The sequence below is a fragment of the Vulpes vulpes genome, chromosome 3 (genome assembly GCF_048418805.1).
Source record: "Vulpes vulpes isolate BD-2025 chromosome 3, VulVul3, whole genome shotgun sequence".
NCBI classification, from domain to species: domain Eukaryota; kingdom Metazoa; phylum Chordata; class Mammalia; order Carnivora; family Canidae; genus Vulpes; species Vulpes vulpes.
The window spans coordinates 109,179,382-109,201,320 of NC_132782.1; the positions used below are offsets into that span (position 1 = coordinate 109,179,382).

General features: G+C 46.5%; 1 protein-coding gene across 50 annotated transcripts in view; it reads right to left on the bottom strand.

The window, feature by feature from the left end:
* The window catches only part of RBFOX1 (RNA binding fox-1 homolog 1), a 2,027,925-nt gene that overhangs the window by 56,681 nt on the left and 1,949,305 nt on the right, over window positions 1–21,939 (bottom strand). For all 50 annotated transcript variants that reach the window (XR_012000653.1, XR_012000654.1, XR_012000652.1 and 47 more), the window contains one exon: window positions 1,003–1,135. Coding sequence is in view for 47 of the 50 variants with exons in the window: in XM_072753902.1 (XP_072610003.1) it covers window positions 1,003–1,135 (133 nt within the window). In the remaining 3 variants the exon portion in view is untranslated. The remainder of the gene's footprint in view (window positions 1–1,002; window positions 1,136–21,939) is intronic.

Consider the following 21,939-nt stretch of genomic DNA (forward strand, 5'->3'; position numbering starts at 1 on the left):
TCCTGGGCATTAGCAGAGTTTTTCTGAGTAGCACTATTGACATTTGGGGTCTGATAACTCTTTCCATTGGGGGGGCATCCTGTGCACTGGGGATGTTGAGCAGTGTCCCTGGCCTTCACCCACTAGATGCCATTGCACCTTCCTGCTCTTGCTGCAACAACCCAAAACATCTCCAGACAGTCCAAACATCCCCTGAGTACCACAGGAGACATCTCTTTCTCCCTGACTCCAGGGCTGCTGGAATGTTCCAGGAGGATCCCTTAACAGGAAGAAATAAAGGACAGCATTTTGGAGTTGCAGCCCACCACACCAGGACCACCGTTCCTCAGCATTCCTCGCCATCCCTTGATCCTCACTTGGCAATTCCAGAGTCCACGCACACAGATACCAAACCGCCAACAGGAGACACATCAACCTGCATTTCCTTGCAGGGGGCAAAGGAAGGCAAATGCCCATTTTGAAAAACCCAACTGAAATGAGCCTTACTTCCAATTTCTTTGGACTTGCCAATGTTTGCGTTTGCTTCCGCGCCTAATTTTCTCTTCTCAGGCAAGGGTTCATAAGCCTTGCTGGGCAAGGTGTCTTTGGGGAGGGGAACCAGACACCCCCACCCCGCCACAGTGAACTTGATGTTTGGGGACTCAATGTCCCTCCACGGACGGATTCAAGGGGCAAATGTGATCCAACCTCCTTAATAACCAGATGTTTGCAATCATCAGAAATACATCTTTGGCTGTAGCCATTTCTCTGTTCTCCAGCATTCAGTCTCAGAGAGAATTTACATAACAACATGTGACATGTAGAATGCTTAAAGGCACCAACCATGACAGGACAAATTACACTCATTTTTCAATACTCTTTGCAAGGTGCTCCACTGCAGGCGCGCCGGGCTGCATGCTGGGGCGGTTCTGGTGGGGCAGTCAAGACCAGCATGCGCTCGCAAACAGGAGGGGGGCCGGTGCGGGAGACCCGGCCTGGGGACGGGGAGGCCACCCCACTTACCCGCCGTAGGCCGGGATCGGGGGTGGGGGCGCCGCGGCCCGGAAGGTGTTGTACACGGTGCGGCCGCGGCCTCGCAGGTGGGCCCCTCGGTAGGCAGCCGCAGCGGTGGCAGCTGGATACGGGAAGCCGGGCACTGCAGGGGGGAGAGAGACACAAAGGCTTTCAGGAGCACACCTGTCGCTGGGGGCGGCCCGCCCCCCAGGACCCTTCCCCTGCAGGCCTCAGTGGACACCTGCCCCAGGCCGGGGACGGGCAGGAGGCCGGGGGCCCCGACAGACAGAGGCGCACATCAAGGCGGCGGTCCCTGTGCCCCAGACATATGGCAAATGACAGACACGCACAAAGAACCCTTAGTCACAGGACGAGCTGTGAGCACTGCACGAAGCCAAAATTCTACGAGGGTAGATGGCGAGAAGTACAGGCGGGGTGTCGTCCGCATCTACCTCTATCCACACATCTGCATGTTGTGCACAATGGATATTTCTAGGCGTCTGGGCACATGATGTACGCGTAGGATGCCCACACGCGTGTGCACGTGTACGGGACCATGCATGGCCGTGTTTACATGGTGTGTATGCGTGCAGGTGTGTGTGGGACTGTACACATGCATGGTCATACGTGCACGTATATGCCTGTGTATACACATGCACACGTTTTGGGGTGTTCCTAGTTCTCTCTGGGGCTGAACTGTGTGTTGTCTGTTGATTGCTTTCCCCGTCCTGTTTTTATTTATTTCCCACATTCTCCTTTAAGTACATATATGGCTTGTTAAAATTTTTTAGTGGCAACACAGTGTTTCCACAGGCACGTGCATGCATGGCAAGTGTGCAAAGAAACGAATGGTTACCGATGGTGTCCCGTCAGCCCCCAAACCATTTAATAGCTTTTAAGATGCAGACGACAACCGTGATTACAGACACGTCTGGGAACTCAACTCCTAGGAAGAGGGTGTGGGGCTGAGTTTTCCTCCTTGGAGGAGAATTCTTGGAGTAGGATGGCTCGCTGAGGAGTCGAGAGGGAAAGGAAGCCTGATGCCAGAGACCCCTGATAATTCATTCTCTTGCCTCTGCCTGGGATGGACCTCCTCCTGGGGGTCTGCAGGTCCTGTCACCCTGGGGCCCAGGAAGCCTTCGGGAAACCACTTCTGCCCTTTTTACTTGCTTGACTCTCGCCATGCCAGCTCCGGGCCTGCCATCCCACCAAACCGCCGGCCGGGCGCCCAAACCACATCCCCGGGAGGACACGCTTTTCTGGGAAATCACACTGGGGGATCCACTGTGGCAGGAGATCTGTTTTAAAGGCCCAGAACAGCCAGCCTCTCACAGGTATCGGTTTTGGGAAGAGGCTCAGTCCATGTGTTACCTTCTCCCTATCATCCGGCAGGTGCCTCCAGGCGTCCCCCAGCCCATCCGTCTTTGCTTCTGCCTCCCCAAGTCAGCAGAAGCCCCCCGATTTCATTAACAGTAGGTTCTAGATATTGGACATCCAGATGAATGTAAGGGGGGCTTCAATACGTACACAAGAGAGCGGAGTTGGAGGCTGTGGGCGGCCAAGTGATGGACAGACTCTGGCCAACCACCCTTCCTTGACCCTGACCCAACAGGAGCTTTCCAGAGGGAGGGAGATATGGGAAAAAGGAAGCAGCGTGGCAAAGGGTTTCCTCCCCTGCACAGCACCCCCACTCCCCTGGGAGCTCACGCAGTGTTTGAAAGGACAGGCAGGGCTGGGAGGGACAGTTTCTTCAGGCGTGACATGAGCACAGAGGCTCAGAACATCCTACCCCAAGGGGAGGTAATCTCCGCTCCATTTGGGGGAGCACCTCACCCCTCGTAGGATATTGTGTTTCAGGCTGTGATGAAGTTGCCTCCAGCTTACATCCAAATTGCTAAGGGTGTGTGTGTGGGGGGGCGGCCTCTCTCCTTCCTACCACCACATTCAGGAGCAGGATCTCCATTAGCCATGGGGCCCTCGGACACACCAAATCCTAGCTGCTTGGGGGGGTGGCAAGGGATGGGGAGGCAAGGGGGGTGGCAAGGGATGGGGAGGCAAGGGGGTGGGGGTCTCCCACCAAAGCCATCCCCAATTCCATATACCTCCTAGACCCACATAGACTGCAGTGGAACCCCTGGACCCAAAGTGTAGACCGACTGGCTATCATCAGGAATGATCCCTGTGTCCTCATGGTTTCCACATCTTTCTCTCACGACGGAGGGTAAAATGCTGGGATTGTAGAACCAAGTCAGAATGATTTTATCTTCCCATTGATGTCTGAAAAGACCATACAGGTTATTTTTAAACCTTTTTTTTTTTTTTTAAATACTGTTGTTAAAGTCCAATCACACAGCTGTACTTAACCCTCAGCTTGCCGGCCCCTACGCACCCCCACCGCCCCTGGGCTTGTGTTTCAACACATGTGCTTGACATTGCAGGGAGGTGTCAACCCTCATGGGGAAAGCCCCTAAGTCCTAACACCATAAAGGCCCAGAAGTAATGAGATAGGTGATGTTTGCTTCAGGACTGGCGAGGAAATGAGGGAGCGTGGCTTTGACTCCCAACTCTATCTCGCCACAGTTCAAATATTGAGTTTTCATAGGAACGCCCTGGATTTTGAAATAAAGAAAATGAAAAATTCACAATCTGGCAGAACAGCTGGCTGCCTGTGTGAGGAGACACGGTAATTATGCTGACCCATTCATTATCGCCGGCTCCAGAGCAGAGTGAGCGAGACCAGATCCCTCTCAGCGACAAGCAGGTTTTACAATAATTCTTGGAGGATTTAGATGTTGAGATACAACATGAAACAGAAGCTCGGCAGCAGAGTGGAGACAACACAAGCTGCTGGAAGTGTAGAGCTGGGACTGCGGTCGTGCCCCTTGGCTGCAGGGGCGGTGGGGGGGGGGTGAAGAGGTCCCTCCAGAGGCAGGGTAAAGCAGCTACAGGTCTCAGGGCAAGGCCTTTGGGGTTCCTCCGAGAGGGGTTCTTATTTTGTTAAGGGAACACAAGGAGGACAACCCATCAACCTCGCTTTTCTGGGAAGCCAAGTGCCCTCAGGCAAAATAAGGAGGTTCTTCAGTTCCTGCTCTGGACCAGAGGCTTCGTGCAGGAAGCATGGGTGTCCCCTGGATGGGTGGTTTGCTCAGCTATTTCTTTTTTGCTACCAGTCTCGGGCTGCCAAGGGGTCACCTTATGAAGCCTCCAGGTAGTCATCATGATTAATGAACATTTTCTTCTTTCTTATTCTGGTCCTCTTTTCCTTCCTTCCACCCTCCCTCCCTACTTTTTTTATGTTTTAATCTCTTTTGGAAGAGAGCTGCCACAAAGCTCTCCGGGGGTGCTAGCAATCAGGGACCTTGGAAGACAGAAACCAAAGAGAAGGACTCTGGCTATTGCTAGAAGGTCAACTCGCTGAGAGCAGAGACCCCTCTGCCTGTTGATTCAGAAGAGCGCTCAGCACATAGCAGGTGCCTGGATATCCTTTAGACTAACCAAGGTTAGTCTCCCTCCTTCCAGGACAGCAGCCCTACTGCCTCCTCACCTTCCATCTCCCAGAACATTGCCCTCTCTACAAAATACTCTGCTCGGGATTTGCATATACACAGTAGGCCAACAGCACAGTTGGATCTCAGTCATGATCCCTATGAAAGTCAGTTCTACAGTCATACCTACAGGTGCTGCACTGGCCCCGGAATGGCAACCACACTCGGGATATGTGTGATTCTGATAAGAAGGGAGAGGACTTGGGCAAAAGTATTGTACTTGGAATGACTGCAAAACCCTGAGTTCATGGAAATTCACGTTCCATTCACAGTGGCTGCACTGTCAGGATATGGCAGCCGGGTTCTTGTCCTGGGGAAAAGCAGGACTCAAACTCCACCCCACCCACCACCTGCCCTAGGCGCTGATATGTCTGGAAGGGCCTGTGGGGTCAGGTTCCTTCTGTCACACAGCCCCAGACCATGCTCTCTGGCAATCCAGCAAATCTCAGTGCAATACGTGTGTGCAACAAGGAACAATGGGATATAACACTCTTTAGAATCCCTAACTCCTCCAATCCATAGCTGAGCTTTCTAGGTTTCTCCTCATTTTCACCAGAGGAGGTTTAGGATTCTGAGTGGCTCTCTTCGCTCACCATTAAGACAAATGGCCAATTCCACGGCTAAAACCAAACCAAACTAACACCTAACAACTGTTGGTTAAGCTTCCTTTAGACTCTTAGGATGGAAGGAACTGATTTGCCTACCATGCGCTTTGGCCTGTTGGTGCCGGGACACGGTAAAATGCATATTTGAAGCAATTACCTAGACAGATGATTCAGATACAGATTAAACAAAACTGGAATGGCTTTATCCTTGAACCACATAGAAAGAAGACATCTCAATTAGGGGCTTAGTTTGGGATATGACACCTTTCTGTTGTTGAGTCAATGTTATCACATTGTCTATCAATGCCCTAGTTCAGGAGTTTGGATCCAGTAAGTGGGCAATAAATGTTTAATAAATCTAATGCAAAAAAATGCCAAATGGAAACTCACAACATCCTCTCTCTTTCTGGAACGGAGTAAATCAATGTTAATAAAAGTCATAAACCTGTCACCATGTCCCATGTTTGTAAAAGCCTCTTTGTTAATGAAAGAACAGTGTTAGAAAGAAAAGACACCAAATTATAGGCATTTCTAAACCCCTAGTGCTGGAGTTTGATTTTTTTTTTTTTTTTTAGCTGAACTCCCAGTTAATAAATATGTAAAGAGACCATCATTGGGGAACAATGCAAAGTAGTCAGGTTGCTTTGAGGATACAGTATAAATCCTTAGTCGTTGGCATGAAGGAGACAAGGGAAGAAGGGGGAAAAAAAAGACCAACAACAACAACATAGGTTCATTATACTGGAAAGGTTCCCTCTTAAACCTTATCCAGCATGAATCAAAGTGAAAAATCTGGTATCACTGCAACGAAAATTGGATTTAGCTCATAAGCTAAAAATGAGTTTCTCTCAAAGAAAACAGGGCAAGAGCTTTTGGAGCAAATACCAATTGCGCATCTTGTTGACACATCAACATTCCCTGCCTACCCACTCCTGGCCTTCAGCTAGATTTATACCCATAGCATATTTTGAGGGGAGTGTTAGAATAACCCGCTCGGTTCTTGGGCATGAGGAGTTGTATACCATGGAACTCAATGAAATGGAAACTTTAGGGATGTAACAAGAGGCATGCTGTGATGTGCTCAAGTATCAAGGCAAATCAACATTTTTAAACGGAAGATGTGTGGGTGTATCAACCAGCCAAATGGGCCATTTACCAAAGTGTCAACTGCTTACTGCCTGTCTCCCATCAAAGGCACAGCCCCCACCTCCCACCTTCTCTGAGCTCTGCACTCAGTGTATTTACAGTGACAAACGTGTGTTCTCCCCCTCTGTCTCTTTTATGAATATGGTGCTTACCTTCGAAATAAACACAAATGAGATCATCTCACCAGCCCGGAAATCCCAAAAGAAGAAACACAAAACCAGTGGAAAATACTTGAGGGTTATAAAGTGCATATTAAAGTTTTAGAGCTTTGGGAAAGATGGAAGAGTAGCAGATGCAAAAGCCAACAGGGGGGCAGATTCTGCATCAAAGCCATAAAAATATACAGCCGCAGTAATGGGCAATTATTCTTTGCATTTGTGCGCTGGTTTGAATTTGCATGAGGTTGCCAGATGCCCCGGAAAAGGTGTTCCATCAGAATGGAGGAGAGGGCTTCTCTTTGTCCCCCTCTTCTCTCTTTGTGCCACGATGCCACCTTTGCCCATCTTTTGGCTGATGCAAGACACGGGGATGCCCATGCTAATTTGGGGTTGAATCATCCTGTGGGTAATTTATGGTCGGAAATGGTCCCTCACACAATTCTGGGGGTGCAGACGTGCTTTCAGCAGCAGGTTCACGGTTCTGCAGGGTTCCCCTTGGGGGAACTCCTGCTCCATGTGCTGGACCGTAAATTAAGAAGGGGCGTAATAGGTAACGTACTGAGATGGCATACACAGCCAGCTACAGCTCAATTTCAGAGGCAGAGCGTTGTGTGGTAAACATCACAATGAATAGTTTAAAAAAAGAGGGGGGGGGGTATTATTTTTTTCCAAATGACAAAAACGTTCGCTTAGTTTTTCAAAATGAATCTCCTACGTATGTCAGATTGGTTTATAACAGAATTTATACACAACTAGGTCACTATCTCTAAATGACATTAAACGGGAAATTTCATACGATGGAGCACATTTAGTTCTAGGTCAAAACAAAAACGGAAAGGCTTTCAATTTTGTTAAAAAATTCAGCCATTTCAAGGTTTCGGGTGAGAAACGGGATGTTCCACCCCCCCATGCAGTCATTTACAAAAAGACCAAAATAGCCACTTAATTGGTTGGAATCTCTGATTCTCGTATTCTCATATATCTACCCCTGAAACACACATTTGAGACTGACTCTCGTTTCATTTCAAAATGCATGTTGGTATTAAATACTGCTGTTTAGGAGTGAATAAATCTACATTTTGGACAAACAGTTCCTTATAGGACATCCTCATTTGAGATGCATTGAATAGGAAAACAAAAATTTCTAATTAATGTACAAGTCTAATCACCATTCCCCACATGGAAGAGTAATTTTTCACCGTTCATTTGCTGGGTTTAATCTCAAAACTGACATAACAGAAACGCAATGTCCTATAAATCTCCGCTCATTTGTTTCCTTAATATTCATATCCCATTGAACTGCAGCTGCTTGTTGCTGCAGTCTATTACAACTTGCAAAAGTGTCGATAAAAATATTATGAAAGGCAAGATGTGTTTCTTCCTGGCTGCGTGTGCCATTTATTTGGGAGAAGACAATAAATGGCTCATGGATTGTCCCCCCAGCCTGCTGCTTGGTGGGTGATTAGTGATTAATTACCTGGCAGCAAATTGACATGGCACGAGGAAATTGACACAGCCCTGATTAATTAACTTTTTATGGGTGGTAGTTACTCACAAAACATTGCGCACCATAATTGAATCTCTCTACACAGCGTCGTGGTACAAAAGTTTCAGTCAAATCCAAATTAGCCAGAAGTTTCTTGGCCGTTCTAGGTCTGATTGGGATGTGGCAAAGGACCCGGCAAGAACTTGGAGGGAGAAGCACATCATTTGAAGGGGAAAAAAAAATAAAAAGACGGTGACACCGTACTGGCTGGACTGCCCAAGCTGGATTTATTGACCTCGATGATTTTACTTATTTATTCATGAGACACACAGAGAAAGAGGCAGAGACACTGGCAGAGGGAGAAGCAGGCTCCCTCTGGGGAGCCCGATGTGAGACTCGATCCCAGGACCCCAAAGGGATCACGACCTGAGCCAAAGGGAGACAGACGCTCAACTACTGAGCCACCCAGTGCCCCTGAAATGTTTAATACGTTAGATGACGTCAGAATGTCACAGTCGTCGGCTACAGAGGGAAAATGGGGGGGGGGGCAGTCCTTGAACCTGTAAGAGTTGCCACCACGCTGCCGATGAATGGTGCTTAGACCAGGAGACAGTCTGGTTTAGTGAGGACCTGCGTGATGAGATACCCAGCTTCACTCGAGAAGAGCTGCCAAAAGGCCAACCTCCCATTCTCTGTTATCAGAGAGAGGAGATCCGACTGTGTGACAAATCAGCTACTACTTACTGACACTTGGTGACCACCAGACCCAAAGGTTAACTATAAATCCTCACGAAACCATATGAGCCAAGCATTACTGTTACCTTCACTTTGTGGGGAGGGGGGGGGCAGGAAGATGCACAGCAGCCCAGAAACTCACCCAATGCTCTGTACCCAGCCAGCACCCAGCTCAACCGGGACCAAGGCATCCCATGCCGGCTCTGGGCAAAAACTCCTAGGTCCAATCTCTCCATGTGCCTTAGAGGCTCTCAGCTCTCACCGCCCTCCTAGAGCCTCCTGTAGCCATGCAAGCTGCTCCATCCTCTCCTTATATCCGTACCACAATCAAGAACTCCCAAATTAAATTCTTAATTTGCAGGGGAATCTGTTGACAAGCCTCCCTGAGACCTCAATAGGCTCCTTGTTTGGGGGTAGGGGGTAGAAGCAGGCGGGAGGGCAGGTGCCATTTCTTCTGTTCTATATTTATGTTCTGAGATTTCAAGACACCTGGAAGGGCTTTGCTCCTTTTCTACTAATTGGATGCAGGCCACAGAGATCACTACTGATTTATGTTTCCGATAAGAGTCCAAAGCAAGCTGTTTTCCTTCTCCACTGGGGCTTATCTCCACATCTGGATGGGAGCCAGGGGGAGCTGCACACAATCCAAAAATATTGGGGAAGTGGACTCCCCCAGCAGTGGGGACCTGGAGTACACAAGCATGGTGTTCTATACACAAACCTAATTACTATCAAAATAACGAGCTCCTTATAAGTGACTTCAACGAAATTTTCTCCAGAATTTGAGAGATCTGCATAGAAAACATTCCTAATATTTGGGATGTTACCCCTTTTTCTGTATATAATCAATTTATTTATATTGTTATCAAACATCACTTCACTCATAACTCGGTTAGAAACGGTCTCTTCCTTGGAAAGGAAATGGATGAGTCACCCAGGAATAAAAAAAATAAAGAAAACCAAATGCAATGAACACACAGGGATGATTTACTCTGAGCAGTGAGTCTGCTGTTCCCAAAGCAGAAAGGTTTCCTAACTTAAAAAACAAATGCAAAAAGCAGCAACAAAACCCAGAGACCATGCTCATGCGAATATTCTTTCATCGTTAGGTCTTTGAATGAGGACAGCAGCCTTGGTTTTTAACTAATTGCCACATTATTCCCGCTTACCTCCCGAAGCTGGCTGTTGTCTCTTTTCTCCCAGGCTACAAATGGTCTGATTAATCCAAGAGACACACGTGGTGAGGGCCAGGGCCGTCAAATGCGCAGAGATGCACTTACTGTGCGGAGGACACATCTGCGATCCGTCTACTATTATTGACAATACCCACCCTGGGCAGGGCTTCCGTAACATTGCACTCAGCACAACGAGACTGAATCTCAGTCTTGGAGGGTTTAATTTAGCGGGCTCACGGGAGGCACTTGCAAAGGTGCTGTCATTTGAAGGGACACTGGAGACAGGGCCTCGAGATGCTGAGACCTCTTTTAATTTGGAGGAAGCGATTTGCCATAATCGATCCATTTGACAAAACCTGTGCCGGTGTCGATTTGGTTTTTATCAGGTAGCCATGGGGGGTGGGGGGAAGGCGAATAACTTCTATAAGTTAATTACTTTATTGAGTGCACGTACCCAGCGAAGTTTCAATTGTGAAATCATTCGTGATCCGGCTAACGGGTTGGCCGAAACTGGAAGCCCGGTGAGTTGCCCCTCCAGGTAGGAAACAAGGCGAGTGAGATAAATTAGCTTCATATGCTGGGATGGATTTCCCATGGTTGTCTGAGGCCGCCGTGGCTCCTGCACGTGAAGCCCTCAGAGGGGGCTGACGGTGGCTCACAGGATGGGTACACGATGCAAATGCCTCCTTCACTTCACTTCCAGCCTCTGCTGTGGGTATAGCTGGTCGGTGTTGGGGCCATCTGATTTTGAGAGTCAGCTTCCACATTTGGAAGGCTAACTCCCAATCCTCTGAATCATGCCCCATGCCAACCCCGAGGACAGGTGTCATCTGGACCTATGGATCACCTGCCTGATATTTGCGCTGGAACCTTCCCTAAACTCTCATCCATAGCAGACTAAAGGAGAACCATTTTGGAAATCGGTTGTCCTGTCAATAGAGTGATATAAAACGTCCAGACCAGCTTCTTCAGTGAACTTTTAAAATGTCCCGGAGAAGATAGCTTATGAGAGAAAGGGAACGTGTAGCCATCTGTCTGAGGAGCTACGGTGCCTCGAGCAATCTGAATGGCTCTTCACACAAGGATGCTCACAAGTGGGTAGGTATTCACAAGTATGCTCATGGCAATTAGACTTGGCCAAGGTCAAGCTGCTAGTGTATTGTGATAGTGTAGACCTATCTCTGCCTGAATCCAGGTTCTTGTCACTAAATACACTGTTGCCCAAGAAGAATTTTGTAAAACCAATACAGGGAACTGGGGTTTGCCAGCAAAAATGAACCTTTGGGAAATGCTTCTTAGACTCCAGTAGCAATGACTACGGGTGGGCATGATATGCATCCTTAGGCAGGTGTGCCCACAGAAGTGGTTCTGGTATGTTTGTTTTTACATAAAAAGCAATTAGGCATCAAGAGTCTACACTGCATGCAAACAAAACCCAAGGAGACAGATTGAAAACATGTGGTGTGTTATTTGGTCCTAAAAACTGCATTTTGTTAACACCCCCCCTCCCAAATTCTCCAGTAGCAATAAAATAGCTTTTGGCATGACACTACTTTTACATAAATGAAAACACGATTTAAGAAAGTGGTGTTTTTGAAGCAAAGCAAGCGTTTAAATTATCGTGCTTGAATGAACTATGCCAGGATCTTCTCCCGGAAGGGAGGTCAAGCTCAGCTTCTTTTTGTGATTCTTTGCCCCACACGGGGCGATTTGCTTTTGAAAAGCAATAAGGCAAGAGGAGGAGGGGGCTACTTCTGTGGTTGGACAAATTTCTATGCAGGAAGCACCAAGAACCCCCACTCCAGAGCTTGGACTACACGACACTGGATGCTCTATCCTCCCCCTTCTAAGCTGTTCGTTCCCAGCCGTGCAGACTTAAAGGGCTTGGCCCAGTTCACAAAACCAGATCCCCCCAGGAACGCACATGCCTGCCCCAATGCATCAAGCTGCTCCCTTTATATCCCTGGAACCAAACAGGATCTTATTTTTGGCCCCTGAAAACTTCATGTTCAGTCTGAACTCACAATGGGTGGGGGCTCCCCCCCCATTTTAAATCTCATTATTGTTTTGAGAAAGTAAATGAAGTACAGATCAGTGTTCAAACAAATTAAGCTCCTCAACCCATTGGAGGGTTTCTTGCTCACCTTTGCCAGGGGCCAGTGGAAGGTAGGCAGCTTCTTGGTCTTCTTACAAAAACGTGAGCATTAAAAAGTACTTTCTATCAATGCTATCCCTAGGACTTGGGGTTTCCAGGGAATTTCCCCCGAACAACTGCCTCGCTGCCTTTCAGAAACATCTCGTCTCGGCCTTGTTCTCTGGCTGTGTGTGCACTGGAATCCCAGGGCAACGTAGTTTATTGTTTTAATATCTGTCTGACACAAAGCAAACCATCCTCCAGTGACTCCTTATCCGTCATATGTATTTCTGTGAAAGAAGTATCAAGACAAATAAGATGTTTGGGGGCACACCACGGGATGGTAGTTTTTGCAATTGGCAGCCTTTTGCAGAAGTGAGACCCCCATCTGCAAAAGACGAAAGCCACCATTCTGCATTGAGATTAATAACCAAAGCGCCAGGAGAACTAGATAGCAGTCGCCTGAAATGTGGCTGCTTCTTTGCAGATTCTTCCCTATGAACAACTGAAGCTGCTCAACTAGTGGCTTCTTTCCCCCTGATTTTTTTTTTTAAGGAGGCCAAAACAGTCACAATAAAGTGGTCTATGATGAGTTGGCCAAAGTAACCACAGCAGTGGATGGAGGTGCTAAACCAGTTGAGGCGATGGTGGGGCATGGATTGAAAAATGCAACTGAGCCGGTGTCCAGGTGAGATAGGTAAATTAATGTAGGCGTCAGTAAAAACCTCTTAAAAACCACCTGTCCAAAAATCAGAGTGCTGTGTCAAGCCATGGGAAAGTGGGGCCGGGGGAGCCAGGCAGAGAGACAGTGCTTCAGTAATGGAGAAAGAATGGCACAGGGGTCGGGGGAGTGGTGGTGGTAGCTGCACAGCTGTGTCCAGCTCTGGACAATCCCTGGGCATAAAAATGGGTGTGTGCTCTGACCGAGGTGACAGGAAGAGCATGATATACTAGGTGTCTCAAGATCTCCCCATACACGGGTTCAATGAGGAAAAGAGGGGGACGCCTGGATGGCTCAGTGGTTTAGCACCTGCCTTCGGCTCAGGGCATGATCCAGGGTCCTGGGATGGAGTCCTGCGTTAGGCTCCCCACATGAAGCCTGCTTCTCCCTTTGCCTGTGTCTCTGCCTCTCTCCTCTCTCTCTCTGCGTCTCTCATAAATACATAAATAAAATCTTTTAAAAAATGAGAATAAAATGAAGGAAAATGAGGAAAATCTAGAGTGTGAGAGGATGGCAAGGATGGCAATATTTAGCTGACCGACCGAGGGGCATTAAAAATGCTGTGTTAACAGTGGGTAAGCCTCCTGTTGGCTATGGCTCCCAAATATCCCTGTAATTCGTTTGCAATTCTGAGACATTAGAATTATGTGTCTGTCTGTTAAGTCTTGCTCACAAGAATGCAACACTACAGAGGCTAGCTTAAGGACACCTTGCTTAATTAAACTGAATTTAAATTTTTTTTTTTTTAAGAAGGACCCCTTGCTCAAGAAGCATTTATAGTGCATTGGAAGTGTACCCGGCATATAGAAACAGCTTTACAAACATGATTTAAATGAAGTAATGCATTTAAATCCTCCCCCTGCTCCCCCTCTGCCATGAAAGAACTGATAAGATGAATAAATAATTGAAGGAATTACTTCAAAGATGATGACACGGAGAACACAGGTATGTCGTCACCATACTGAGTCACAGACATAGAAGGAACAAGGCACTGATGCCTGATTAGAAGGCTCCACCTTGGAGTAGCTTTTAGACCAGCAGTATGGGGCGATGTGGGAGGAGCCAGAAGAAGCCCAGACACCGGATGAGGCATCCAGAGTACATATGGGGTCTCACCATGTATCCCAGGAAAACTGGGGCAGGTCTTGGAGAAAGCCAACAGCCCCAACACGATGCTTCCAACTCTACATTTGTTTGTTGTTTGTTCTGAAAGCAAAACTAAGCCAGTCCATCTGATTTAGACTGAACTCATGTACATCTCTTACTTTGGTGAGTTCCAAGAGTGCCTACCTCCCATTATTGGTTTTGAAAGGTGATAAAAATCGCACAAAGTGCAAAAGGCCTATGAAAGTTCCTAGGACGCCTGGGTGGCTCAGTGGTTGAGTGTCTGCCTTCGGCTCAGGTGGTGATCCTGGGGCCCTGGGATCCAGTCCCACATGGGGCTCCCCGCAGGGAGCCTGCTTATGTCTCTGCCTCTCTCTGTGTCTTTCTCATGAGTAAATAAATACAATCTTAGAAAGAAAGAAAAGAAGGTTCCTTTTTATCTCCTCCCCCAGGTAGCCAGCTGTCCAGAGTCTGGCCCTTTCAAATAAGAATGTTAGCCTAACAAAAGGGGTCAGTAAACTCGGGCCCTCAGGCCACGTGTGGCCTGAAGACTCTTTTTGTCAACAAAGTGTGATGGGAAGCACAGTCACACCTGTTCATTTCCCTACTGTCCGTGGCCACTTACAAGCTATGGACAGAGTTGAGTATTTGCCAAGCAGGGCCATATGGCCTGTAAGGCTGGAAATACTTTCTAACTGGCCTTCTAAAGACTAATTCTTCCAACCCCTGGCCACACAGATCAGGCAAGAACGGCCTCTCCGGCAATCCAGGGATGGGATGGAGAAAGCACAACACTGGCCTGGATACAGAAGCTGGACGGCTGCCCAGAAGCCGCGCTTGACCACTCCCCGCTTGGACATTTCCAGGAGCAGAGCATGTGGCCGCTTCCACCCGCCGGTGTATAAACGTGGAGACTGGTGACCACTGAGATCGGGATTGAGTTAGGCTGGGTTCCAAGTTGATCTGGCTGGGTCACCTCGGACAAATTTCTTCATCCTTCTAATCCTGAATTTTCTCAAGGAACAAGGGGTATAACCATATTTCGTTGTTTCCTTGGGAGGATTAAAGGAGAAAGTTCATGTGAAAGGCTTAGAGGACAGCCTCACAGATAGTAAGAGCTCAATAACTATGAGTTTGTATTAGTATTGTTACTCTTATTTACTTTTCTTGATTTCAGCCCTTCATTCAGGACTGGATGAGGGTCAGGCCAGTTAGGCACTCCCTTTGGGTGCAAAATTTAAGGGGGAGGTGGCCCCTAAAGCCCCCAGTAATCAGGATAAATCATATTGTAGTTTTTTTTTAATTAAAATTATTATTATGAAAAGACTCTCAAACTTTAAGCATAGAACTGCTATGCTGAGTATATTGGACCCTAAGGTAGAAACAAAAAATTAGTAATACTCATCCTGTCTTATTTGAAATTTTGATATTTCATGTTTATTTTTTCCATTACTTTAGATTTTTAAAAATATCACATTAGAATATTATGTATCTTGACTACTGAGGTTTTTTTTTTTTTTTTTTTTTTTTGGCACTTCTTTAGATTTCATCCGAGGTGAGTCCCTCTCCTGCCTCACCCTCATCCCGGCTCTTATTATCCTTCTTTTAAGTGATTCCTCCAGAAAGTATTAGAAGAGGTCTTTTCAGAGCCCCATGGTGCTCTGAGATATTGGAGAGGAAGGAAGAAGACACGGGTCTCTACACCAGTGTGTCGGTGACACAGAGACCTGTTCGTGTACTTTCTATCAGCTGAACTCAGTCTACTGACATTTTTCTGTGTTGGGCAGAAGGAAGAGGAAGCCATAAATTAATTTAGGCTGTTACTTTAATTACAGAAACCAATGGAAGTTCTATCAATTACCTAAAAGTAGAACACTGCAGGCCTGATTTATGTGTGTTTCTGCCACTTAAATCATTGTTTTATGAATTCCACACAATTACTTCCATAAAATCTGCAATCAATACATCAATTAAAACCATGCCACCACTGCTTGCCCTTGAGTTTCATAAAAGTGAATAAATGAGGAAGTGATTTTGCATTTTGATAACATTTAGCATCCGGAGCCTGTGATAGCAGATTCCCACCCCCCTCCCTTCCCGTGGTCAGGACTGAAAATTTCGGGGGGAATTAGCAGTCCTCTTCCTCTTAGGTTAGGACTTGATCTCATATGGATCTAAAGTTCATCTGTGGCTTCCAGGTGTGAAACACCGTGTGAAAATACACTTGTGAGTATTGATAAGCACATGGGACCATCCCGACATTTCTGCTGGAAAGTGTCTTTCTGCCTGTTGATAAATAAAACTGGTACCTCTGTGTCAAGGTACTTGCTATGGACTGAATAGTGAGTGTCCATCTTCCCCCTCAAAATTACATGTTGACACCCTAACTCCCAATGTGATGATATTTAGGGATGAAACCTCTGGGAGGTAATTAGGTTGGGCTAAGTCATGAAATGGGGCCCTCATGAAGTGGGGCCCTCATGAAGTGATTAGTGTCCTTAAAAGAACAGACACCCAATGACTTGCTGTCTCTACCCTGTAAGGACATGGTGGGAAGGTGACATCTATAAGCCAGGAAGAGAGCCCTAATGAAAACTGGCCATGCTAGGACCTTGACCTCAGACTTCCAGCCTCCAGATGGAGAGAAAATAAATTTCTGTTGTCTAAGTTGATGGTATTTTTTATGGCAGACCTAGAAAACTAATACAATGCTAAGCAATACCTGCTCCTGGCAGGGATTTTGTGACCTACAGTGGTATCTAAAGCTGGTAACAAGAGACAACAAGATGGATATATTTACCTGTGGATTTAAAAATATACACTGGAATGTAAGCAAGATCAAAGATCCCAAACAGGAAATATGTTTGCAATCTCTCTCTCTCTCTCTCTCTTTTTCTCTCTTTCTCTCTCTCTCTCTCTCTCTCTCTCTCTCTCTCTCTCAATGTGAATTAAAAATAAAGTCAGAAAAGCCCGAAGAGAAATGGGCAGATGTATTCTGGAAATCCACAAGAGGAAATGTCCACATGACAATGAAAGTAGTGAATGTGATGCGCCTCACTAGAAGGAAGGCAGATGCAGGGGAGGGCAGATGGAGAGGCTATGTGTCACCCATTTGATTTTCAAATTTAAAATAGAATACACAGGTGCTGGCGAGGATGTCAGGATGGAACCACCAATCCCATGTCTGGGAAACTAGATGTGGGATTTGAGGCACTGGCATGTCAGGGGTACATGTAAGATATTTGCTGCCGGCTTTGGGAAAAGAAGGCACTTGAAGGAGTGTGGACAGAGAACAGCTGAAGGATCATCCACACCACAGGGCAGCATGGAAATACCCAGAGGGCTGGATGGGAGGGAACCCAAATCTGCTATTAAGTGAAACAAAACATGATTAATATGTGGAATGCGCACATAACACGCATGTGTAACACTCCCCTCTGTATAAAATCCAACTACTAATACCCCCCATTTCATGTGTGTATGTCCTTCTTTGCATTATTATGGAGAAAATGTGGAAAGATACATACTAGGCAGTCAATATGGGCTACTTTAAAGGTGTATGTTTTTGGATAAAGTGGGGAATGTTATTACCACATCATTCTACACATAGGTGTGTGCATGTTTATTTGCATGCTTCTCTAATTATAGGGAGCACCTGTTTATTTGTAATTTAAAATCTACTCATAAAATCATAAAGAAAATAGAAGTAAGCGGATAACATTGACCTGCTTTGGGAAACATCTACTTCATGTGGAAATAGGGATCAGTGAGGGCTGGCTTTGCTAATCCAAATTAGAAAGTGACTTTGCCATTCATGGGACTGTGGATTTACCTCTTGATGGTTCAACTAATAAAAAATAGAGGTAATGTTTTCATTTGGAAGAAAGGTGACATGTTTCTTCAGTCCCTATTTCTGCCTGGAGTCGTTTTTTGATAGTAAGCACGCACTGTATGCGTGGATAATAGAGCAGGGGCCTTTCAGGGGCCTCCAGACCACCCGCCCCGGGATGGGGAAGGCTGTGAGCAAGCCCACCAGCCCTGCCCCAGCTTTCACAAAACCCCTCTGTCAAGGGCGATTTGTCTGTGGGCGATTCAAAGCCAAACAATACTATTCAAAATACTATTCAAAGCCAAACAACACTATTAAATTAATTAACATTATTTCAAAATTTACAAAGTAGCTAATGTAATTAATTAATTTAGTTGATGAAATGTTAATGTATTTAAGACAAAAATACTAATACTAAATGTTTTTCCATTTGGTACAAGGTGATCTGGCCTAGTTCTGCTTCGACTTGGTTCTTCTGCTAAAAAGTAGGCCCACTTTACACTCTGCAAGCCAGTGGTTCATCGGGACACATGAGAGGATGCATGATGTCCCGTGACACAGGCTGCATTGGGGTTTCACAGCATGATAAGGTCGGGATGAGGGAGGAGCCTGGGGTCAGCTGGGGAGAAACCGGAGAATAGGATTAGGCTGTATGACATGGAGCTGTGAGTGGAAATCTTTCCCTTAATGCTTTCATGTCCTGGGTCATATTATCAGGATGATTCACTCAAGTGGTGGAAAACCCATTATGTAAAAGTGCATCTCAAAAAACAGATAACCTCAAGTAGGAATTATTTTCATTACAGAGAAATGCAGCAGGGTTCCCTTAAAAACCATCTCCCGTACCGCATTTAAGGGTGTTATTTACAGATGATTAGCTATTTGGTTAGGGAGAGGGACAATTTAAGTCTAAAACATCCAAGGCCAGTGAAAGATCTGTGGGAAAAAAACCCCCCACAAACTCAGGAGTAATCATAGAAGTCAGTAAACACACAAGATCCAATTTACAAAAGTGTAATTTATGCACACCTTTCTTCAGGCACACGACTATTAGATAACCATGAGAAATATATGCATTTTCAAGTTAAAAAGCAGGTGCATCCCACAAGACTGCTGAGAAGTAAGGGACCCTCAGATTTGGGGGAGGATGGGTCCTTAGCAAAAAGAGGCCACACCACCTCAGGGACAAGAGATGTGTCTTTCAGCCACGTGCATGTCAGACCCGTACAGGAGATGAACCTCGGTGGCCGTGTGCATGCCCCTGATGTGTGTGTGTGTGCGCGTGTGTGTGTGAGAGAGAGCACGCATGTGCAAAAATGACCCTCTACCTGCTGGTGGGATTGTTTCTGGAACATAAGGTGTGACTTTCCAATGGAATATACACCTTCATCTGGAAGAGAAAACCTAAGTGATGTTTCAAAGAAGCCAGCTGACAGCAAACAGTCGAGCCCCAAAAGGTATCACTCACTTGGAGAACAAAAGCAGAAAGGCTCAGCAATATGGCTCAGGGAGGAACGGATAATCTTTACACCCAGCACGCACTGTGGCCTCAAGATGGAAGTAATCTACGGTCCCTCTGCTGACCCAGGTGGGGAAGGAGAAGCCTCAGAGCTGGCTGTCCATAAACACTCACGGAGCTTGTCCGTCTGGATACTGCTGCTGAAGGGATCGGCAAGCGAAGATTCTCACTGTAAGAAACTAGCTTTTTATTTTGTTTTGTTATGGGGTAGCGCCATTAACTACTTATTCATTGCTTTCTTCAACACTACTATGTATAGGGACATTTCTTTAATATTTCTGAAGAATCCCTATCAACAATGGGGGGTAGCTTAAAATATAATAGTGCGAAACGATAGAATATTATGAGGCCATTAACATACTTTCATAAAGCACACATGACATGATAGTAAGTGAAAATAATAGGATGAAAAATGTGTAGATACTATGATTGATTATGCAATTTAGAAGGGAAGGGTGTTGGACACACATTACACGGCCTCAATAATTATTATAAATTTTTACTTTTAAATTTGGGGGGAAAAGTATAACCACTGAAGTGATATTGTCGTTTTGTATTTGCAGTAATACAATGGACCCTTTAGATCTGAGAGCAACACACTTTTCCTGTAAAGAGCGAGAATGACAATATGTTAGGCTTCACAGGCCACCTCCATCTCTGTCACATGTTGTTTGTCTTTTGTTTGTTGGTTTGTTTCTACAATCCTTCGAGAACTCTACGAGGGATCTTAGCTCACAAGCCTTACAAAAACAGGCTGTGGGCTGGATTTGGCTCCCGGGCTATAGCTTGCCAACCCCTATCTCTACTGTATGCTTCCCCTATTTTAATATGAAGAATTCACGATAGATTTCCATGTTTGATATGATGATACACACTTCTCCCAAAGCCACCTTAGAATGGCTATACCCATTCAAACCAGCCCTTTTTTGGGGGGAATTAATTTGTTTTGTTCACTTCTAGAAATGCCTATTTTTCATATGATCATTGAGAGCCAGGTTTTCCAATATGGTAACCATGTGCCCCAGGTGGGTAATTAAGAGTAACGGTAGTCGAAATTAAATTGAATTAAAAAGGTCAGTGCCTCTGTCCCACGAGTCCATGTACTGGACAGCACAGATATGGAATATTTCATCTTACACAGTTCTATAGGACAATGTTGTTTTACTGAATAAAACAAAACTCTCTGGAACTCAACTGTGGTTACGTTTTGGATCGCCAATGCTCCTTCGGATAATAACGTTTATAGAGAAGGTAGGGGACAGAGACAAGGGGATGATGATGATAGTCAGGGTCCAAAGGAACCCTAAAAGCAGTCAGAAGTTGAATAATTTCCCAGGTTCAAAGAACAAATCTGCCACATGGCGGCCATGCGATCCTGGGTTATCACTCCGCATCAGTGGCCCCCATTCCTCTGCTGTAAAGCAAACATTATAATACCTACCTGGTGCAGATTGTGAGCATGACACAATGGTGAGCATGTGAAGCTGAGTACTAGCGCCCTAATTCTATCGGATACATGCGTACACATTTACCCCACCCAAAGGGGGCAATTTCTATACGGTTAGAAAGAACCACTTCTTGTCAGATGGTTAGATTCTGGCTTTTTGGGGACATAGGAGCATACCCTGAATGTAATGCATGCCCAACCTGCTCCTGAAGATGCTATGCTGGTTGGGAAGGACGGCTGGCTGCCCCCATAACCTGGGACCTTCAGAAACCCTCAAGATTGTCACAGTTACATCTTTGGTTTTTTGGTGACTGCTTCGAACCTGTGCCCCACAGCAGAGTTTGGTTTTTCTGAGCCTTTGGGAATGGAGGTGCTTGATCCTGGCACTCGGGGAGGATTCCCCTCTGTCTCTCATCCTCCTAATCATCACCCCCCTTCCTAGCTGGTCTCTAGCAGCCCACCTTCTCCACCCCCACACCCACTTTTGAGCACTGACCCCAATGAGAACCAATTTAGTAGTTATGGGGATTTCACAGAAGGTCTCAGCTGTGGACGGGGGTCTTCCCGAGTTCCCGAGGAGGGGCAAACCAGCTGGGGGCACCATGATGGAATCCACAAGAACTGTAATTGTTCAACCTGGTCTGGGGACCTGGGAACTGGGGTGAGGGCGGGCCATTTGCCCACCTTGGAGCATCCATCCCAGGCAGAGACATCCTTGGTCTTTCCATGTCAACACCACAATCTATCTTCCATGTTTATTTTTGATCTTCTCCCCCTACCACTTGAGGGCTACATTTGTATCTATTAAAGTGCCTTTTATTGTCATCCTCCCCCGACACAGTTAAATTGGGGGCTGGGGGGAGACCCTCATTTTCCTCTCTGCTGAGAATGGAATCACATAGCAAAAGGCAGAACAGCCTTGCAAACAAGTGGTTATTTCCCGCAGTGAGAACACAGGTGCTCAAGCGTAACAATGAAGCACCTTTTGCTGGGTGAGGGTGCCACGTGGATGGCCTGCATATTTTACGTCCGTTGCTTCCACGTTAATTTGCAAAGCCGTGATAGAAGGCAGGCAGTGAGCTCTAGCTCCAACCTCCACCCCCTCCCCCCACCCCTGTGCCCCACCCCACACACACACCAATGCCTCAGGTCCCATCCATTGGACCCGATCCTACTGGGTCTCAACATAGGATGACCGGGACATCTGAGAAGTGAGCGTTCAGACGTAATGAGCGAAGGGGTTGGATGCTAAGGTGACAGGGAACACACAGAGACATGCTTATGAGAACCAACTTCACCTTGTGGAGGGCGCAGGGAGGGTGGAGCAGAGAGGGAAGGGAAG